Genomic DNA, 16753 nt, shown 5'->3' on the forward strand with positions numbered 1-16753 from the left:
TGAAATAAGTCACGTAAATTTCCCACGAAACTTTTATGTGCACTAAGTCATCGATTCATAACCTTGGTTTTCAAATTATATTCCTAAATCCTAATTAGTAATATTCAACCGTTTCCTTCTATTATTAACCATATTATAATAGCCGCATTTGTTAAGGCCTAAATAATATAATACTGAAAGGGAAAGGTGTGAATTAAATTCCAATCACTTCCAATTAATGTGCACGAAGTGAAATCAGTTGAATTTCTTGAATTATTTTGACTTCAATGACTAATTATCTCCCGTAAACAATCCGGAACAAATTATTGAAATGTTACAATTAGACGGTACTTTTATTTATTTTTGTACTGTGCCCACGCAGCCACCCTTGTAAGCGGTGTTGACAAGTGACCGACACATGGCCGGGCAGTGTGGAGTCGCTGTCCCAAACCAACATGGCCCGGACCCCGGGGCCTGATATGGATCCAGCTCGCCGTATAAGGACGCCCCAAGCCTCCACGTCATTATGTTACGAAGCTTTTATTGTTATAAATATTGCACAGCATATGTTGCATATTAAATTTCGACGGTATTTTTTTCGACTTTACAGTATTACCTCATTAATTTTCCACATTATACAATAAAATCATAACCTAAAATGGGTTCGTAAGTAAGAGATTTTGAAATTTAAAGCAGTTTTCATAGGCCTTAACATTATTTTTTCTGGGCTTATAAAAAGCCTTATCTAAAAAAATACTCGATTATTTCAAAGGCCAAGATGTATTCTACTCGCAGTATTTAATTAAAGCATCTGAAACATTTCAAACCAAACCAAATTTTCAAACCAAAAACACATGATTTTGAATTACTACGTATGGCATCGCCTTAAAACATTTTATGTAATTTTCAAACCGTTAAACATAAAATATTTTAATTAATTTTAAATATAAATAATTTACATCCGTAGAGATTAATCATTAGAGATTTTAGTGATTCGTTTATCAGAAATAATTTAAATGTGATCGTCGAGCAAACCCCCGCTATTAGAGTTTTTTGTCGCCTTATACGCAATATTTTGGAATGAGATACGTAATCGAATGAAAATCGATTAAATATAGTTTTTGTGGAGTGCATTGTGGTATACAGTATTGAATGCTGGAATAAATAGGATACACCAGAGAAAGATATTTGCAATAGCGAAGCACTGCGAAGTTCACTAGTTACTTATAAAAACTCACAAAATAATCCAATCAGCTCAATTTTCTGACCTATTGTTGCAAATCCTCTCGACAAAGCTATTGTAAAACAGGCAATTCCCAAAAACGTAATACTCAGCCGGTGACTAAGCATTGCGTCCCAAGGTTTTAGCCATATTAATATATAGTAGGATGTGCAGCACGATGTCGCCTCCTCAGACGAGTTCTACTTACCGAAGGCGTTGACTCCCATGCATGTATAAGTCGTGTGGTAAACGAAACGTAATAATTAATATGAATAGTTTGTCGGTAAATTTGCATTAATTTAAAATTTTCTGTGGAAATCGAAAACAGAAAATTATCAATCAGTTGAGAAGCATTTTTAACAAATAGCATATTGTCATGTAATATAAATGGTTTCTTTGATCTATAAAATAAGACAATAAAGGTCCTCGCGTCCCCGACTTCTTCTATCATTCACGTTTGCCTCATATACACTCCTTTCTTCATTCTTTCGCTCCACATTCCCAAACCATTCGAGCCTCATTTTTTTAATCTTACTCATTATGCTTATGTTAGCCTTGCGTTCTTTGCTGATCTTCTCATTTCTAACACGATAATATATTGTTATACCATACATACACTTCAGGGATCGCATTTCTACAGCATTTAGTTTCATATTTGTTTAATTCCATCAAGGGTACAAATATTAAACCTTCAGACCCAAAACACGCACGTTCGTAGTCCTGTCTTACCTCGAGCATCCTATTTTTTTTGTCACATAGTCTTTCCAAATCCATTCATAAATAAACATTATTTCATTCCGTTATTTTTTTACGCTTTTTGCCCATACTAATAACATCAACGCAGCTCATATCAGTAACGAAACCTGCGATACCAACAATGTTAAACCGTTCACACTTTTTGTATCACCACGCTTACATTCGTACGCAATGGTATGACGATTTGGATGACAAAGAATCAATTATATTTTTTATATTTTGGAATTCTAAATGTCACGTGTTGAGCTTGGCGTAACTCCGTTAGAGTTTTAATAATTTAAAAAAGATAAACATTCTCAGGTTACGAATAAACTTACAGTCTTTAAAAATGTTGTACTGCAATCACAGTTAGCCGAAAATGTTGTTTGTGTTATGGTGGAGGACTTAGCCAACCTATGAATTGAACTCACGACTCCTGGGTGGGAATCAGACGCGATGCCAACTGTATTTGTAAATTGTTACATTTTATCAATAAGATTATCCAGAATCTTATAATATTATTCCACGCTCAATACCTTGCGGGAACCTTTTATACAATAATATTGTATTAAATTTGTCTATAATAGTCACTTAATTGTACGTCGAAGCTCTAATGATCCGTTTTGTTTCATTACAGTTTACGACAAAATCCATGTGTTTCGTTGTTGTTGGAATGCGATTCCATATAACCTATTACCACTGTCTTAGAACTTCAAAGTAGTAATTTATATTATTCCACGATCTCAGTTGCAGAGTGAAGATATTTTTCACCGTTCCGGGGTGTCCCAGTAAAACGGTAGCTGTAAAAAACGAGTTCTGCTTTGGCTCGTCCGCTTGATTTATCAGTTTAACCATCCGGTGACCAAATACTAGCTGATTGCTTTTTAGCATACTGATTCCCTCCGAGGCACAAACATATTAATTATAAATGTGCGTTTCTCAATCAGCACCACTCCCACACGCACAAACACTTTACATACCTCGAATCTTCTATCAATAGAAATAATTACTATCGGCATCTAGCCATATAAGAATTAATACGTTTTGTAGGCGTTTGTAATTCCAAGGCAATGAATATAATATTATTGAAAGGAACGTAAAACCGAAGCGAATGAATTATGTTTGGAACGGAAGCATCGGTTTTATGAAAGGTCTATTTTGATATTATTGCAGTGAAAGTAGTAAAATAAGATTAGAAAATAAAATGCGTGTTTAATAAAGTGTGAACTTTTGTCTGATTAAAAATTACGGTATGCGTTTTAAGCCTGTTCAGCCTATCGGTCAATTTATTTTGCTTTAGTATTTGTAAGTATTTTTTATCATCTACGTATGTGTGTACATTAGATTTTGTATTGAAGAGATCCGTGTTGTAGGAGGGAGGAAGCACTGAGGCCGGTAAATCGTTCCACAGCCGAGCTGTTGAACTTAAGAACGAGTCGTAGAAGCAACCCGTTCTCATGTCAACCGTGTTGGGCGCCCGTTTCGCTTGTTTTCCGATTATGCGCCGGTGCTGAAGGGATTAAGGACGCTAGTTTCTGGGAGCATCTTCCATTGTAATACCGATAGAATAAGGGTAACGTACCTACCTGATGACCTGTGCTCAAAATATTGCACTCCGCTTGTGAAGATACGGGAATCTATCAAAAGTTTTTTCAGGTATTTTGTAGTTCCAGCAGTCTAAAAAAGTGCCGACGAAGTTTCTCACACTGTGGAAATAAACAAAACGCAATAAAATGTATTATATATTTAATAGTCCATTAAATTAATTTATTTAAGTGACTGAAAATTGATCACGATCCAAAATTCTTGCATACACTGCATACCGTGAATATTCCCCGGTGAATGAATCGAAGAAAGCGGCGATACGCTCGTGACACGAGAATCGGGTAGCGGGCAGCGGGCACGGGCAGACCCGACGACCTTCGCGGCCCCGGCTAGTGTCGCAGGATTCGCCTACGCGATGCTCCTCGCTGCCCACCAGCCAATGCCGACTTGCCGAGGCAGTCCTACGTCCTCTGAGCCACAACCAGTTATTGCGAATTCCTCGCACGATTGCTGAAAGTGAAAATCTCCCCATATTATATAATAACCAACTTATTTTGGTGACCCCTCTAGTGAAATGTTCTCCCCACGGAATCTAGACCGGAAAAAATTAAAAGAAACTATACTCATAACTGTCACGTCTATAGTTTATTTCTTTTTTTTTCAGGAATACAAAAAGATATTTTTTATTTAGTTGTTAACATATTAGAGATCAGTCAATTGCCTATAGTTTTTTTTTTTAATAACATACCTTTTATGTAACATAATAATTTGTTTTACAATGGGTTATTTTGTATCTTACGTATAATACTGCTCTTACATTAAAAGCATTTGCTTTTGAGAGGAGTGTACAATGTAAAAAATATCAGTTTAATAATATATTTTAGTCTGAAATTTGTCTGGTTTTGTAAAAAAAAAATTTACATTCACCTCACACAGGCCTATGTCATCTCCTGGGATGCTGTGTGAAGGGTCTATTTGAAGGCAATGAAAGAGAGGAAGTTCTGGGAAGGTAAAACGCGATGGGTCGAGAGGCCATTTGGAGAGGTCAATGGGTCTCCCCAAACCAGCCTTTTAGTTGGAGGGCAGGCTCATCCTGAACACCTCACCCGATAAACCCCCTTTGGGTGCTACTTGGGGTGACCTATGCCAGAGGCGTTGGTAATTTAATAAATATTTCCCGGAGCGGCGCGCGGTACCCAAACTCGCCTCCCAAATATACATTTTTTCAAAAGTTCTATTTGAATTAAGATTTTTTTAAAGATATTCATAGTTATGGTTACATCGTTAATATGATTATAGAATTAAATAAAAAACATGTTTACGTATTTAGAAAGAGGAAAAATATCGTGCAGGATAAATAGAATGTTACATATCATATTATAATATTATGTACAGTGATTTTCTTCTGATACATTTTTTTTCAATTTTACGGAGACCTTCGTCACTATCCAATAAATCCATAAAACCAAAAAACAAGTTCCAAAAACCTTGTAAACTCAATCTAGGTTTTGAAAAATACACCTCGAATTTGTCATTGTGATAGCTTGTCGCTCTCCCCATGGGAGAATTCAGATCAGATAATATCTGTAAATAACTAACAGCTTTCTTTTGATGTTAACATATTTTTTAACCTACTAATCGCAAAAGTAACCATTGTCTCTTCACCGTCAAATATGCCAATATAATCAAATACCCTATAATATTAATATAACCTCCAACTTCTGACATTTACCATTTATTCTGATAGCAACATGCTACACTAGCATCTCCTAGAGCAGTGTTCCGCAAACTTTTTATGTTCACGGTACACCTAACTAATCAAGAAATTTTAACGGTACACCAATGAAAAAAAAAACAAGGTAAATTTTGGATAGGATTGGCTAGGCTTATTACGAATAACGGCGAACTTTGAGGTTAAACTACGAAAGCTGCATGTCATCATAATTTAAAAAAACATCCCAGGTTTTGAATGGTTTGTTTGGCAAAGCAGGGTTTGTTTAGCCGGGTTTGTGTAATTATGATTGATATTTATCACATAACAGAGACATAATGACCGCGAACTGTCACCAAATCGGTTCGAGAAGTGAATTTAAATTTTACGCAATTGATAATTAAAATGCACCTTTTTCCGCCGCCACCAAGCCAAAAAGTTTTCTTTTATAGTAATTACGGCATATCTAAAGTTTTTTTCTAAAAATTATTCGTAATAAGCGTGGCCACTCCGAACCAAAATTTACCAAAAACAATATTTTATTAATATTTATTATTAAAATCAATATAACATGAAAAGATGTTTAATGCGAAATTTGAGCCTGTTTAACTGAATACAGACGATCAAAATTTGGAACAATCGTTGATAACGCTGCTCGCATCTCTTCGTCGATCGTCCTCAGGCGACGACCCAACCAAACACTAGCATTAACGAATGACTACTAAACAAGCGGGCGCAACGTCGCCGTCGTAATTCGTAATGTTATGTTGTCACGCGCATGCACCCCGATAGCTCGTGCGCAGTCACGTGATAATGTAGCAATAGCACCCCACTTATGTAGTGTAGCACACGTGATAATGTAGCGTAGCGGCGTAGCACACGGCCACTTCGCAGCGATCGAGTCCCACCCACGCCACCTCCGGCCGCCGCGCCGCACAGAAAAGTAAAGACCGATTTACAGAGCACTTTGTGAGAAGTGACGCGGGACTCGCGGCACACTTACAAATGGCCACGGCACACCAGTGTGCCGCGGAGCACACTTTGCGGAACACTGTCCTAGAGTACAAAGCACGAGTCGTACGCCTTAGATTTCTCTCATGCATTTTATGGATTTTAAATTATATTCTTCTTTGTTTTACGTTAGTAAATAATAGAATGGGCGTAATGTCTCAGTAGAGGTAAAATCATAAGGAGGAAATCCATAATTGGTTTTATTTTGGCTATGTAATACTTATATACAAACTGAAATAAATGTAAACTCTCGATTTACCGAAAATTAATAAATAAATAGTTAATGTAAATAAATTGACTATCCACAATAATATGTTGAATTAATTAATATTTTTCATTTTCGCAGGAACACAGCAATAGACCAATTTTTGTGCACGACTGCCCGCCACAGTTCGATGTCCAAACAGGAAAAATGGGTAAGATCTTATTTCACCTCCACGCACTTATTGAGCGAAGCGATTCACAAACTTGAATGTATATTACGAAAAAACGATATATACAATGTATAAATTATTTACTTTATATCTTCCTAGTGTAAATATGTTTAGTAATGAACGATTCAACGCTGACTTTGAGGAAAGTGAAAAGTACTTACTTATGGGTAGTTATAAAAATGATACGAAAGTGTGGATGAGAATTTTCGTATTGAAAATTCTCAATCACAGTCGCTTATGTATATTTTTAGGAACAATATATTTTTTTGTAATTTAACAATATTTATTGACTAATTATTTGCGTGTTTGCGTATCAATGTATATTATTTGAATACTCACAGAGAAACAAATATTATTTTCATAATGGTAATAATGAGTAGAACAATAATCATGAAAATTCATGACATGAAAATGTTCGGTCACAGACGTTTGATATTTTTTTGTAGTTTTTTTTTATGTAACAGCATTTACGACTGTTTGCGTGCTTGCCTGTCATAGCATCTTACTTGAACGATATCACGGGTATGGTTTTTATAATGACGAGTAAAACAGCGTTCGCTCCAGTGAATTTTCCACGTATTACAATATCAAAATTATCATAAAATGGCATTGCACTGACCGATATACTATATCAGTTGTGAAAATTACCTCCTTTACCCTAGACAGTGAAAGTGAAGTGTTTCTTTAGCGATCCACAGCGGTGCCTTGTTACCAACACCAACACTTGCCGTTTGCTGATATGTTGCGGTTCCATTACGCTTTAATTACAAACTATCATTGTATTCTTACTGTGATTTGGTTTCGATAACATATTTTTAAAAACAATGGAGTTGTCTTGTTTGTTCTAAATTTTAACAATTTAAATTGTTTCAATTCATTTACCTAGTTATGGTGCGCATTACTACATTCTTTCCATATTATTATTTTTTTAATTTTCTTTGAAATATCTGAAAGAAACGTGTTTTTAAACATTGTAATGACCGGATACTTACTACAGGATTCGAGTCCTGTCAAAGAGTAAGTACAGACTACAGATCAGCTGACTGACATCAGTGGTACCCATACATATTTTCTAATGGACATTATTGAGAAAATTAAATTGTGAGAGCGACATTAATGATGGTTTCTAGAATATTTCTTGTTTCGAAAATTTTGTGGACAAAACTAAATATAGAACTTTGCGATAAAAAAATTATTGTTAAATTGGCGATAAAATTTTGTTGTCGCTTCCAATTTAATTAATTAATTTAATTTTATCACCAATTTAATATTCATATATTTTTAGATTGAATGGTGTGTTTAGCTGTAAAGTTGCAATAATTTAAAATGAAAGTTTTCGAGATGAGATAATACGGTAGGCATGCAGAACTCTCTACGGAAAGTATTCGCTGGGCGCGGCCAGTTACGGAAACCATTAAACATTCCGCCGTAACAATTTCACGTGTTGTGTTGTTACCACCGAATCCGTGCCGAAGAGGAAACTTTCAAAAAATGAGTAATAACACTGGCAGGTGGCTCGATTTACGATAAAATTATTTATATAAGTTTTATCGCGACGTTAGTGGTCACACCCCGCTCGAAGCTGGTCGTCGTGATAACCAATAAGAAGGATATTTTACAACAGTGATATTTAATGAAAATCGTTTTATTCTTGAACAACTGTTAAATACAACCCAAACATCATAGCATATTTTACAAATTTTCTAACACTTAATTTGATTTAACAAAGCCGTAGTTCACGATATATGTAGATTGTGCTGCAAACATAAAATTAATACTTTTACCTACAGCTCATCGATCCAGATGTATTGATGCTTCAGACTGTACATTTACAATAACAGATTTTCTACTTTATGGTTAAGATCTTCACTATCTTTTTTGAAGGTGCCGAAAGGGAATCTCCTGGTAACAATAACCGCATTTCATGTCACAGTAATATTATTTACTGCAAAGCGAATGGGCACTTGTCAATCTTCACACAATTCGTAATGTTGAGTGCCTGTAAAGTTGGAATTCGCTGTGACTTTTTTGACTTATGACAGATGTTACTACATTTTTTTTATTTTTTATTTATAGAATACATGATAATACAATAATACATTTTCTTACATGTGATACATTAAATCACCACACAAGGCGACTGCCTGTCTCGTGGCGACCAATGGTATATAGTTAGTATGTGAGGTCTAGTGTTAACATATGAATTAAATATTTATACATGTTTAAAGTATGAAAGATTATATTAGAATGAATTATAATGGAAATAGAAAATATAAAAATGTTAAAGTAGAAAGCAGAAGACAAAAAAAAAATGATTAAACAATGTACACTTCGATATATTAAATGCATTACTTGCATTATTTTCTACTTTACATGAGATTATAACCGGAAATCTGATTTGTTTACCTCTTTAGCATTGTAGTTGTATGTTGTATTTTAGTATCTGAACTTATTAAAAATTGCAATATGTTGAGCCTCGTTATTTTTACCGCTATTATAATGACGTACATCATTTCACTAGTCGTTTCTTGAGTTCTTCCAATACTAATATAATTATTAATTTTATTGATCCATTAATTAAATAATATTATACATTAATTAAATTCCATAAAGCAGATAAACAACGATATTTTTTTATTATTATGCAACGAATTAAAAGAAAGTTAAGCTTTTGGAATTATAATTATCATAAAGTGGTAATAATCGTAGGTACATAAATAAAGAAACGCGTTTAGTATTCTTTGAACCTAAGACTTAACAATATCGGTGCTTTGTTTTCATGTAAGTCATCGATTTTTTTTATTTATTTAAAATATTTGTGCATTTAAGTTTACAAATGACTGATTATGACTTATGTACAATAATTTTTTTATTGCAAATGGTTCTTACAATCTGTTTTGAATTAATCAATTGAGGTAGTTTTTATGGTTTCTGGTTATTACATCCTTTTTTAAAGGATATTTCTATTAGGCGTGTACAGTGTACGTACGAGTATATGTTGTTATTTTGGTGATGGGTGTTTATGTATATATTTGTGATGATATTTGTGTTTTCACGTTTCCTTGCTGCGAGTAATTGCTGTAATTTTTCTGATTTTTACTATTTTATGGTATTTTTTTATTGTTTTCTGTTATTTCGTGTAACTTTTTTTTTGCTGTTATATTTGACTGTTTTGTTGTTGTTGTTTCTTATTATTTTTTTGCTGTTTCTTATAGTTTTTTGTTGTCTTTTGCTGTTTCTTGCGTGAGTAAAGTGACTGTCGAGCCATTGATCATTGCAGGCGACCGCTGGTTCGTGTCGTGCCTCGGCGTGCTGTATCTCAGCAAGGGGTTGTTCTACCGCGTGGTGCCGGCCGACCAGCGCTTCGAGGAATCGTATTGCGGCGTATTCCGATTCCGCCTGTGGTGGTGCGGTGAGTGGCTCGAGGTGCTGGTGGATGACCGCCTTCCCACCGTCAACGGGAAGCTGGCCTTCCTGCACTGCGCTAACTCGGACCAGTTCTGGCCGGGTCTGCTGGAGAAGGCCTACGCCAAGTAAGTTATTTTATTTGTTATTATGTAAACGAAGCGTGCCAATTACTGTGATCATTTAATATTGACACCTATCCCTGTTGTACTTGTACCAAAGACTTGGTAAATCCAATATTCCAGAAGTTCAGCAATTCAATGTCAAGTCTATAGTATATACATACACATAAATTGTGCTATACTTACGTTTTGTCTGTTCAAAGCCCATAGCAAAGCAATTGTAAAAAGTGTGTACTTTTGTAATGTGAATGGCATCCGTAATTAAAAAGTTTTTATCTATTTCAAAATGTTGTCGTGAAACACAAGTTTTTATGTGTGTTTTAGATTGCACGGATCCTACGAGGCCCTGAAGTACGGCACCCTGCTGGACGGTCTGGCGGATCTCACCGGGGGCATCACTGAGAGCATAGTCCTCAAACCAGATCCGCCAATCACTTCCAAGTTTCTCAAAAACCTGTTGGATATGACCAGCATCATCACGTGCACTGTACAGAATCCGACGCAAACGGTAAGCCTGTAATGTAAATATCATGTACGTTTTTGCTGGAATGCCCTGTAGTTATATGATCGGCGTCTGCCATTGATGTATTATACTAGATTAGCCCTGTCTAGTTAAATTCATTTTAAAAATAACGCCACGTAGCGTACGTCACAAATATGGAGATGAACTTAACAACCCAACTCTGTTTAAACTCCTTGTACAAGCGTTCAAACTCGTAAGCGAAACCACGGATAATTTGTTGTCAGAGGTGTTGTAAGATGGACATAATTCAAATTTAAATATTTGGAACTCGTTTATTTTTGTGATTGAAAAAATGAACTTGCCCAGCATAGCTGAGAAGCAAAATAGACCAACAAAAGGTATAACGCAATGTACAGTGCCCATTTCGCATTGCGAAATAATGCGTGGGCCTTTTCATAAATGTGCATGTGAACCAAACCAAAATTGTGTTGGGGTTATTTTTAAACGAATATGCCGTGTCTAGTCTAATTTAGTGTATGGCGTCTGCAGATTACGCGTGGTAGCACTAATGTAAAGTCAAATTAAGTTTGAATGAAGCATTTAAAAAATAAAACTCTCCTAAATAGACATAGTGGCAACTTTGTTTCTTTGACATATAAATCGGCAGTGGTTGAGAAAGGATCACGAAAAATTACTTATATTATTCAGAAATAGTAAAAAGGATTTCGAAGGAATGTGAATGGTTAAAATTGTCAATATTTATTAGCTGACAAAAATACATAATATATTTGTAATAAGCATTTACTTTGTGGCTCGACATAATTTACAATAAAAGATATAAATTTGTTTTAGACCACTTTAATTTTAATTGTAGGTACACTACAAGTTTCGGAAGCACCCTTCCTTCGTCAGGAGAATATTAAGACTGTTTTAATATTCTCCTCACAAAGGAAGGGTGCTTCCGAAACCGGTAGAGTGCAATTAAAATTAAAGTGGTCTAAAACAAATTTATATCTTTTATTGTAAAAATATATAATTCGCATTACTTACATAAACTGAAAACTGAAACTACACAGAATAAAAAAATACGTGTTCCTGTAGTCTGTTCCCAACGTTTTATGATAAATTATTTAAGACACGCATTTTTTGCATTTTTATCAATAGATGACATAAACACGATTTTCTGTAGAGTTGATTGACCTGATACTAGTAGGTAGGTATAATATATTATGTGGCAATGTATATTCTTATCGGTTTTTTTCTATGGCTTGCCAATGATGGACGGAAGAGGGAGTATTTATTAGTAAAATGTAATTAAATATATATTTAATATGTTTAATGCCCAAGCAGAAGGAAGAACGAAAGAAGATGATAAGTATGGAAAAGCAAAAAGTGTATGCAAGGCCAGAGTTGTTTGGCCTGTTTCTGCCTCTGCATATAATCAGAAAGGAAGTGATACAGTAGTTTTACTAAAAGAAAATAATTTAAATGCTTTATTTTTCGCAAAGAAATCTCATAGCCTGGTAAAGGCGCCATTCTTCCATTGTCATATTATTGTGCAAGGATTGCCTAAAGTACGAGGATGTGGATTGATTGATTAATTATTAGTAAAACTACTCGGTTTAGGTCCCTATGTAAATTCAATAATACTTTTATTCGTGTTAGGGAAATTTTAATTCTTATTGTGAACCCAGATTCTAATAATATTTTTATCTTTTGTATTAAATTTAATTTGTAGACTAATCTGTTACAGGTTCGAACTCCACCGGAAAAACTAGCAAATGGAATCCAACATGGCTGTAACTACAGACTCTATGCTGTGGAAAGGGTGAGTACAAAAATATTATATTATATTAAGAGTACATTTTTTTTTACTCTTTTGTTGATGAGTTTTGTGGATGAGCAAGTAAATATTTACTATCTAACATAATAATAACATTTTGAGTTTGAATAGTTATACAGGGTGTCCGGGGGGTAAAGTGTACTAACTTCAGGAGGTGATTCTACATGATGGTAGAAGTTAAATAACTTCCAATGTTTATTCGAAATTCAAATATTTATTGTTTTGGTGTTTAATTCGTAGAACTCCATTTAATTTTTTTAAATAAATTTAAAATAAATCATATTTAATAATGTTATGATAATTATTAAGTTCTCCAAGTATTTCTGTTATTTTTACAGTTTTTAATGTGACAGCTGTTTCGGCTTTTGAGGCCATTATCAAACTGTGGATATGTCCACACGGCGACGACTTATTAATATGATTTTATTTATCCCCACCCATTTAAATTTCTATAATGTTCAATAATGAATAATTAAGAATTGGAATAACCAAAATATTTGGGAATCCAGCAGTGTTTGCACACCTGTTAAAATTAATGACCTAAGGGTTTTCTTAATTGTTGGTACGTGGGTGATTATGTTAAGGAATTACATTTTTTGGGTTTTTTGAAAATATTAAGCAGGGGAGAATTGATCATTTTTATTTGATTATTAATTGGGGTTATGTTTGGATCATTAGTTCTTTTATTTATCTCTAATTGTTCTAGTAAATTTAATCTAAAACCCTTTCTTTCTATGTGTAAAGGTTTAGGCTCGTTGTTGTCAAGCGGGACGTGGTTTTTCTCCAAGAGGTGAGCTGCGAATTTTGAATCAATTTTATTATTTTTATAGCAACGCATATGTTCTTTGAATCTAGTTGAAAAGGCTCTCCCAGTCTGTCCAATATAAACGGCATCACAGTCTATATGGTCGCATTTTAATTCATAAATGCCGCTATTTTTAAGTTTAGGGATTTTACTTTTAGAGTTTTTGAGGTAAGTTCCTATATTATTATTAGTTTTAAAAGCAATATTTAGACCACATTTTTTAATTTCTTTCGCTATTTTTAAAGATATTGGACCGAAAAATTCTAAACATGCAAATTTATCTAAATTATTATTACGTACCGGATATATTAAATTGATTTTATTTTTATATTTTTTCTTTCTTATAATTTTGTCGATGTTATTTGCCTCGTAGCCGTTATTAACCGCGATTGTTTTGATTATATTCCCATAAAATAATATTTATTTCTCAAACAAACGAACAAATCATCATTTTTTACCTAAAAACTACCTTATAAAGTTGGAATTTCAAATAAAGGGTATAATTTATAAGATGTGTAATTATTACTACGCGTGATAGCTGTTTCGCTCCGCTCCGCCCCCTTAGGATCGAACTCAACACTCAGGGTCGAACCCCCTCACGTGCATGCTATAGCTACGACCTTGCTGTGCCTTACCAATGTCAATTAACATCTAAATAATAAATACGGATTGCAAATTACATATTCGCAATAAATAATTTCAAAATTGTGTTTTGAATATGAATGTAATAAAATATTGTCTAGAGTTCCAAAAATTAATAGGTTATTCAGATGCACGCATTTATGTGTGTAGTTCAGTGATGCACAACCTATTTAGGGTGATGCACAACCAGGTGGGGCCGCATTACCTATTTTTCAAACCTTCGCGGGCTTTGGTCGCTGGTTGTAAACCACTGATTTAGTAAGATGTTTTGGTACATTTTTTTAAGTTCCTCAATTCGTTTGTAAATACAAATACTGTGATGTTCTATCCTTCAGGATATACAGCCGTGGACTTCTTGCCACAGACTCCCAACACTCCTTGGATGGAAGATACCTCTTTCAGTAATAAATAGGTTACTTGTTATTAACTGGTTTATTTAGAATATCGCGTGTACAATATAACCGCGTTGGTCAACCTTTATCGGTACTAGCTAGATTCGGTCTGCCCTGGGATTCCAATGAAACCCTACCTAAAGCTGAGACGCCCTCTGTCGTCGGAGGCTAAAACTAAGAGCACTGCCATCTGTGTCTGAAAGCCCGAAGCTTTATACACAACAAATACGTATACAAAAATAATCAATATAAAAAGAAGTTATAAATCTCGATTATTTTACAGTAGGTAAAGATCTTTTCATTAAACATGACCTGTTATGAAAAGGGAATAAGTCAGCAACCACTGTGAGCATCGAACAAGTCGAGCGTCCTGCCTTCCCGGCTATCAACTACCTCTATTATATATATATATATTTTTATCTCTTTTGGTTAGTTTGAATTAATAACCTTTATTAATTACAAGTACATTGGTGATGTGCTGTGCCTGTCTCACTAGGAACTCCTAAGTTGAGAGCAGGTGCGGTTTATAAAGTCAGCGGTTTACAACAAAAATACAACACAATATTAAATTTACAATTTTATTTTATTAGGTTTTACGCCCAGCTAGGCTTTTACATGCATTTTAAAACAGAATACATCTAGTAAGCCATCGAAAACTATACAAAAAAATAAATTAAAGCTAATGAATATAAAACAACACTAAACATGTAACAGTAAATATTATAGAGACTAGAATATAAGATCTAATATAAGACAAATCACTAAAACTACATTACCAACGCTACTCTAATTTGTAGGATTCAACAAAGTGCTGGTATAGATTATGCATATTAAATAGAGTCAAGTTTATATAAATGGAGTCAGTAAATATATCAATAGTACTCCCATACTTGTTGCCTAGATCATGCATACTATTGGTCAGTGAGTGTGTCTGATAGTTGGTTGTGTTTGAATTGCAGAAGAATGTTATATTTTGTCTTGTATTCCTAGTCGGCACATGGAATTTAATAGTGGCAACGATGGCAGGACTGTCAAAATGAAAGACAAGCAGCATCTTACCATAGAAATACATACTTATAAATCGGTTTTAAATGTTAAATTAATACCTTTGTTATTATGTTCCAGGTTGAAGTATTTTCAGGGGACACTTCTTGTTTGGTAAAATTCCGTAACCCTCTTGGGCCGGGTGAAGAATACGTGGGTCCATGGTCGATCTCTGGTTCAACAGAATGGGACAACGTCTCCCCGGAAGAAAAGACCAGAGTCGGGTTGAATTACTTGGCTGACGGAGAGTTCTTCATGCCCTTCACAGAGTTCATCAAGACCTTCACACACCTGGAGGTTGTTCACTTAGACAAGGACACCAGCCGAGACGAGCCGTCACTGAAGGGGAAGAACACTTGGCAGCTGAAACTGTTTCAAGGAGCTTGGAGAAAGGGAGTTTCTGCGGGAGGGTGTAGAAATAATTCAGGTTAATAACTTTATTTTTTTATTTTTTTTGTTGTTGTAATAAATCCCTAAAATATTTTGTTTCTGTATCGTGTTGTGACAAGCCGACCACTTCGATAAAGGTTTCATCTAATCCTGCGTTGTTATGCAAAATCTGATTAGAAGAATGTTACTTTAGAGCTCACAATCGCATGGCATTGGCTTGTCAGATGGAACCTTGTTATTCCAAAGGGGTCATCCGCCACATTATTTTTATTGTTATTTTATTCACTGCCAGACAGTGGTGGTTCAAATCATTGGAAGTTCAACAAGGCGATTTCAAAAATAAAGTAAATCGACTTTTTATGAGCAACTTTTCTTCTTCATCGAATATAAGTCACATTATTTTAAAAGACTGCCGATCTAGAAGGCCGTTTCGAAAAGAATTATGTAGCACAATTATTTGTGTAACAAGTACAAAAATAATTGTAAAAAGATATTAATTATTGCCTACCTCACTAGCAACACCTGAAATTTTTACTACATAATGAAAAGCAAAAAAAAATGTGATATGCACCGAAGAACACACACTCAGCACAGAGATCTTATGTCAACCGAATGAGTTCGGTAATGTCCGTAACATTTAACTTCAGAGTCCGAGCGTCGCGGCGCAGCGCACCGAACCCCGCAAATTTAGGCTCTGAACACATGACCGGAACCGTTCGAAACTGAATTAATTTTGTGTGAAAAATCCCTAAGGGATTTTTATTGTGAGCTGTTTTCCCTTTGGTGGATTTTTTTACTATGGAGTTTTAGCTATATTCTTCCATGCTACAGCTGAGTCAATCAATTATTTTTCGTACCCAGGTCACGACAACTCTCCCTTTGAGCGGGTTTTTAGGCACGCCGCCAGCCACCGTACCGGGAAACATATGAATCGAATACCGATTACCCATCACCCTGCTACTTTCACTTTCGTTTTTTTTTTTTTTTTTTTATAGTGAATACCTCACAAG

At 34.8% G+C, this 16753-nt stretch overlaps 1 protein-coding gene across 2 annotated transcripts in view; it reads left to right on the plus strand.

Moving 5' to 3' along the window:
• Positions 1-16753, plus strand: part of CalpC (calpain C) — a 95050-nt gene that overhangs the window by 71017 nt on the left and 7280 nt on the right. For both annotated transcript variants that reach the window (XM_089649929.1, XM_089649928.1), the window contains exons 3-7: positions 6550-6619; positions 9918-10170; positions 10489-10672; positions 12381-12455; positions 15435-15780. In XM_089649929.1, the coding sequence (XP_089506055.1) occupies positions 6550-6619; positions 9918-10170; positions 10489-10672; positions 12381-12455; positions 15435-15780 (928 nt within the window). The remainder of the gene's footprint in view (positions 1-6549; positions 6620-9917; positions 10171-10488; positions 10673-12380; positions 12456-15434; positions 15781-16753) is intronic.

This window comes from Hesperophylax consimilis, chromosome 31, assembly GCF_061612785.1.
Source record: "Hesperophylax consimilis isolate HC1 chromosome 31, BYU_Hcon_1.0, whole genome shotgun sequence".
NCBI lineage: Eukaryota > Metazoa > Arthropoda > Insecta > Trichoptera > Limnephilidae > Hesperophylax > Hesperophylax consimilis.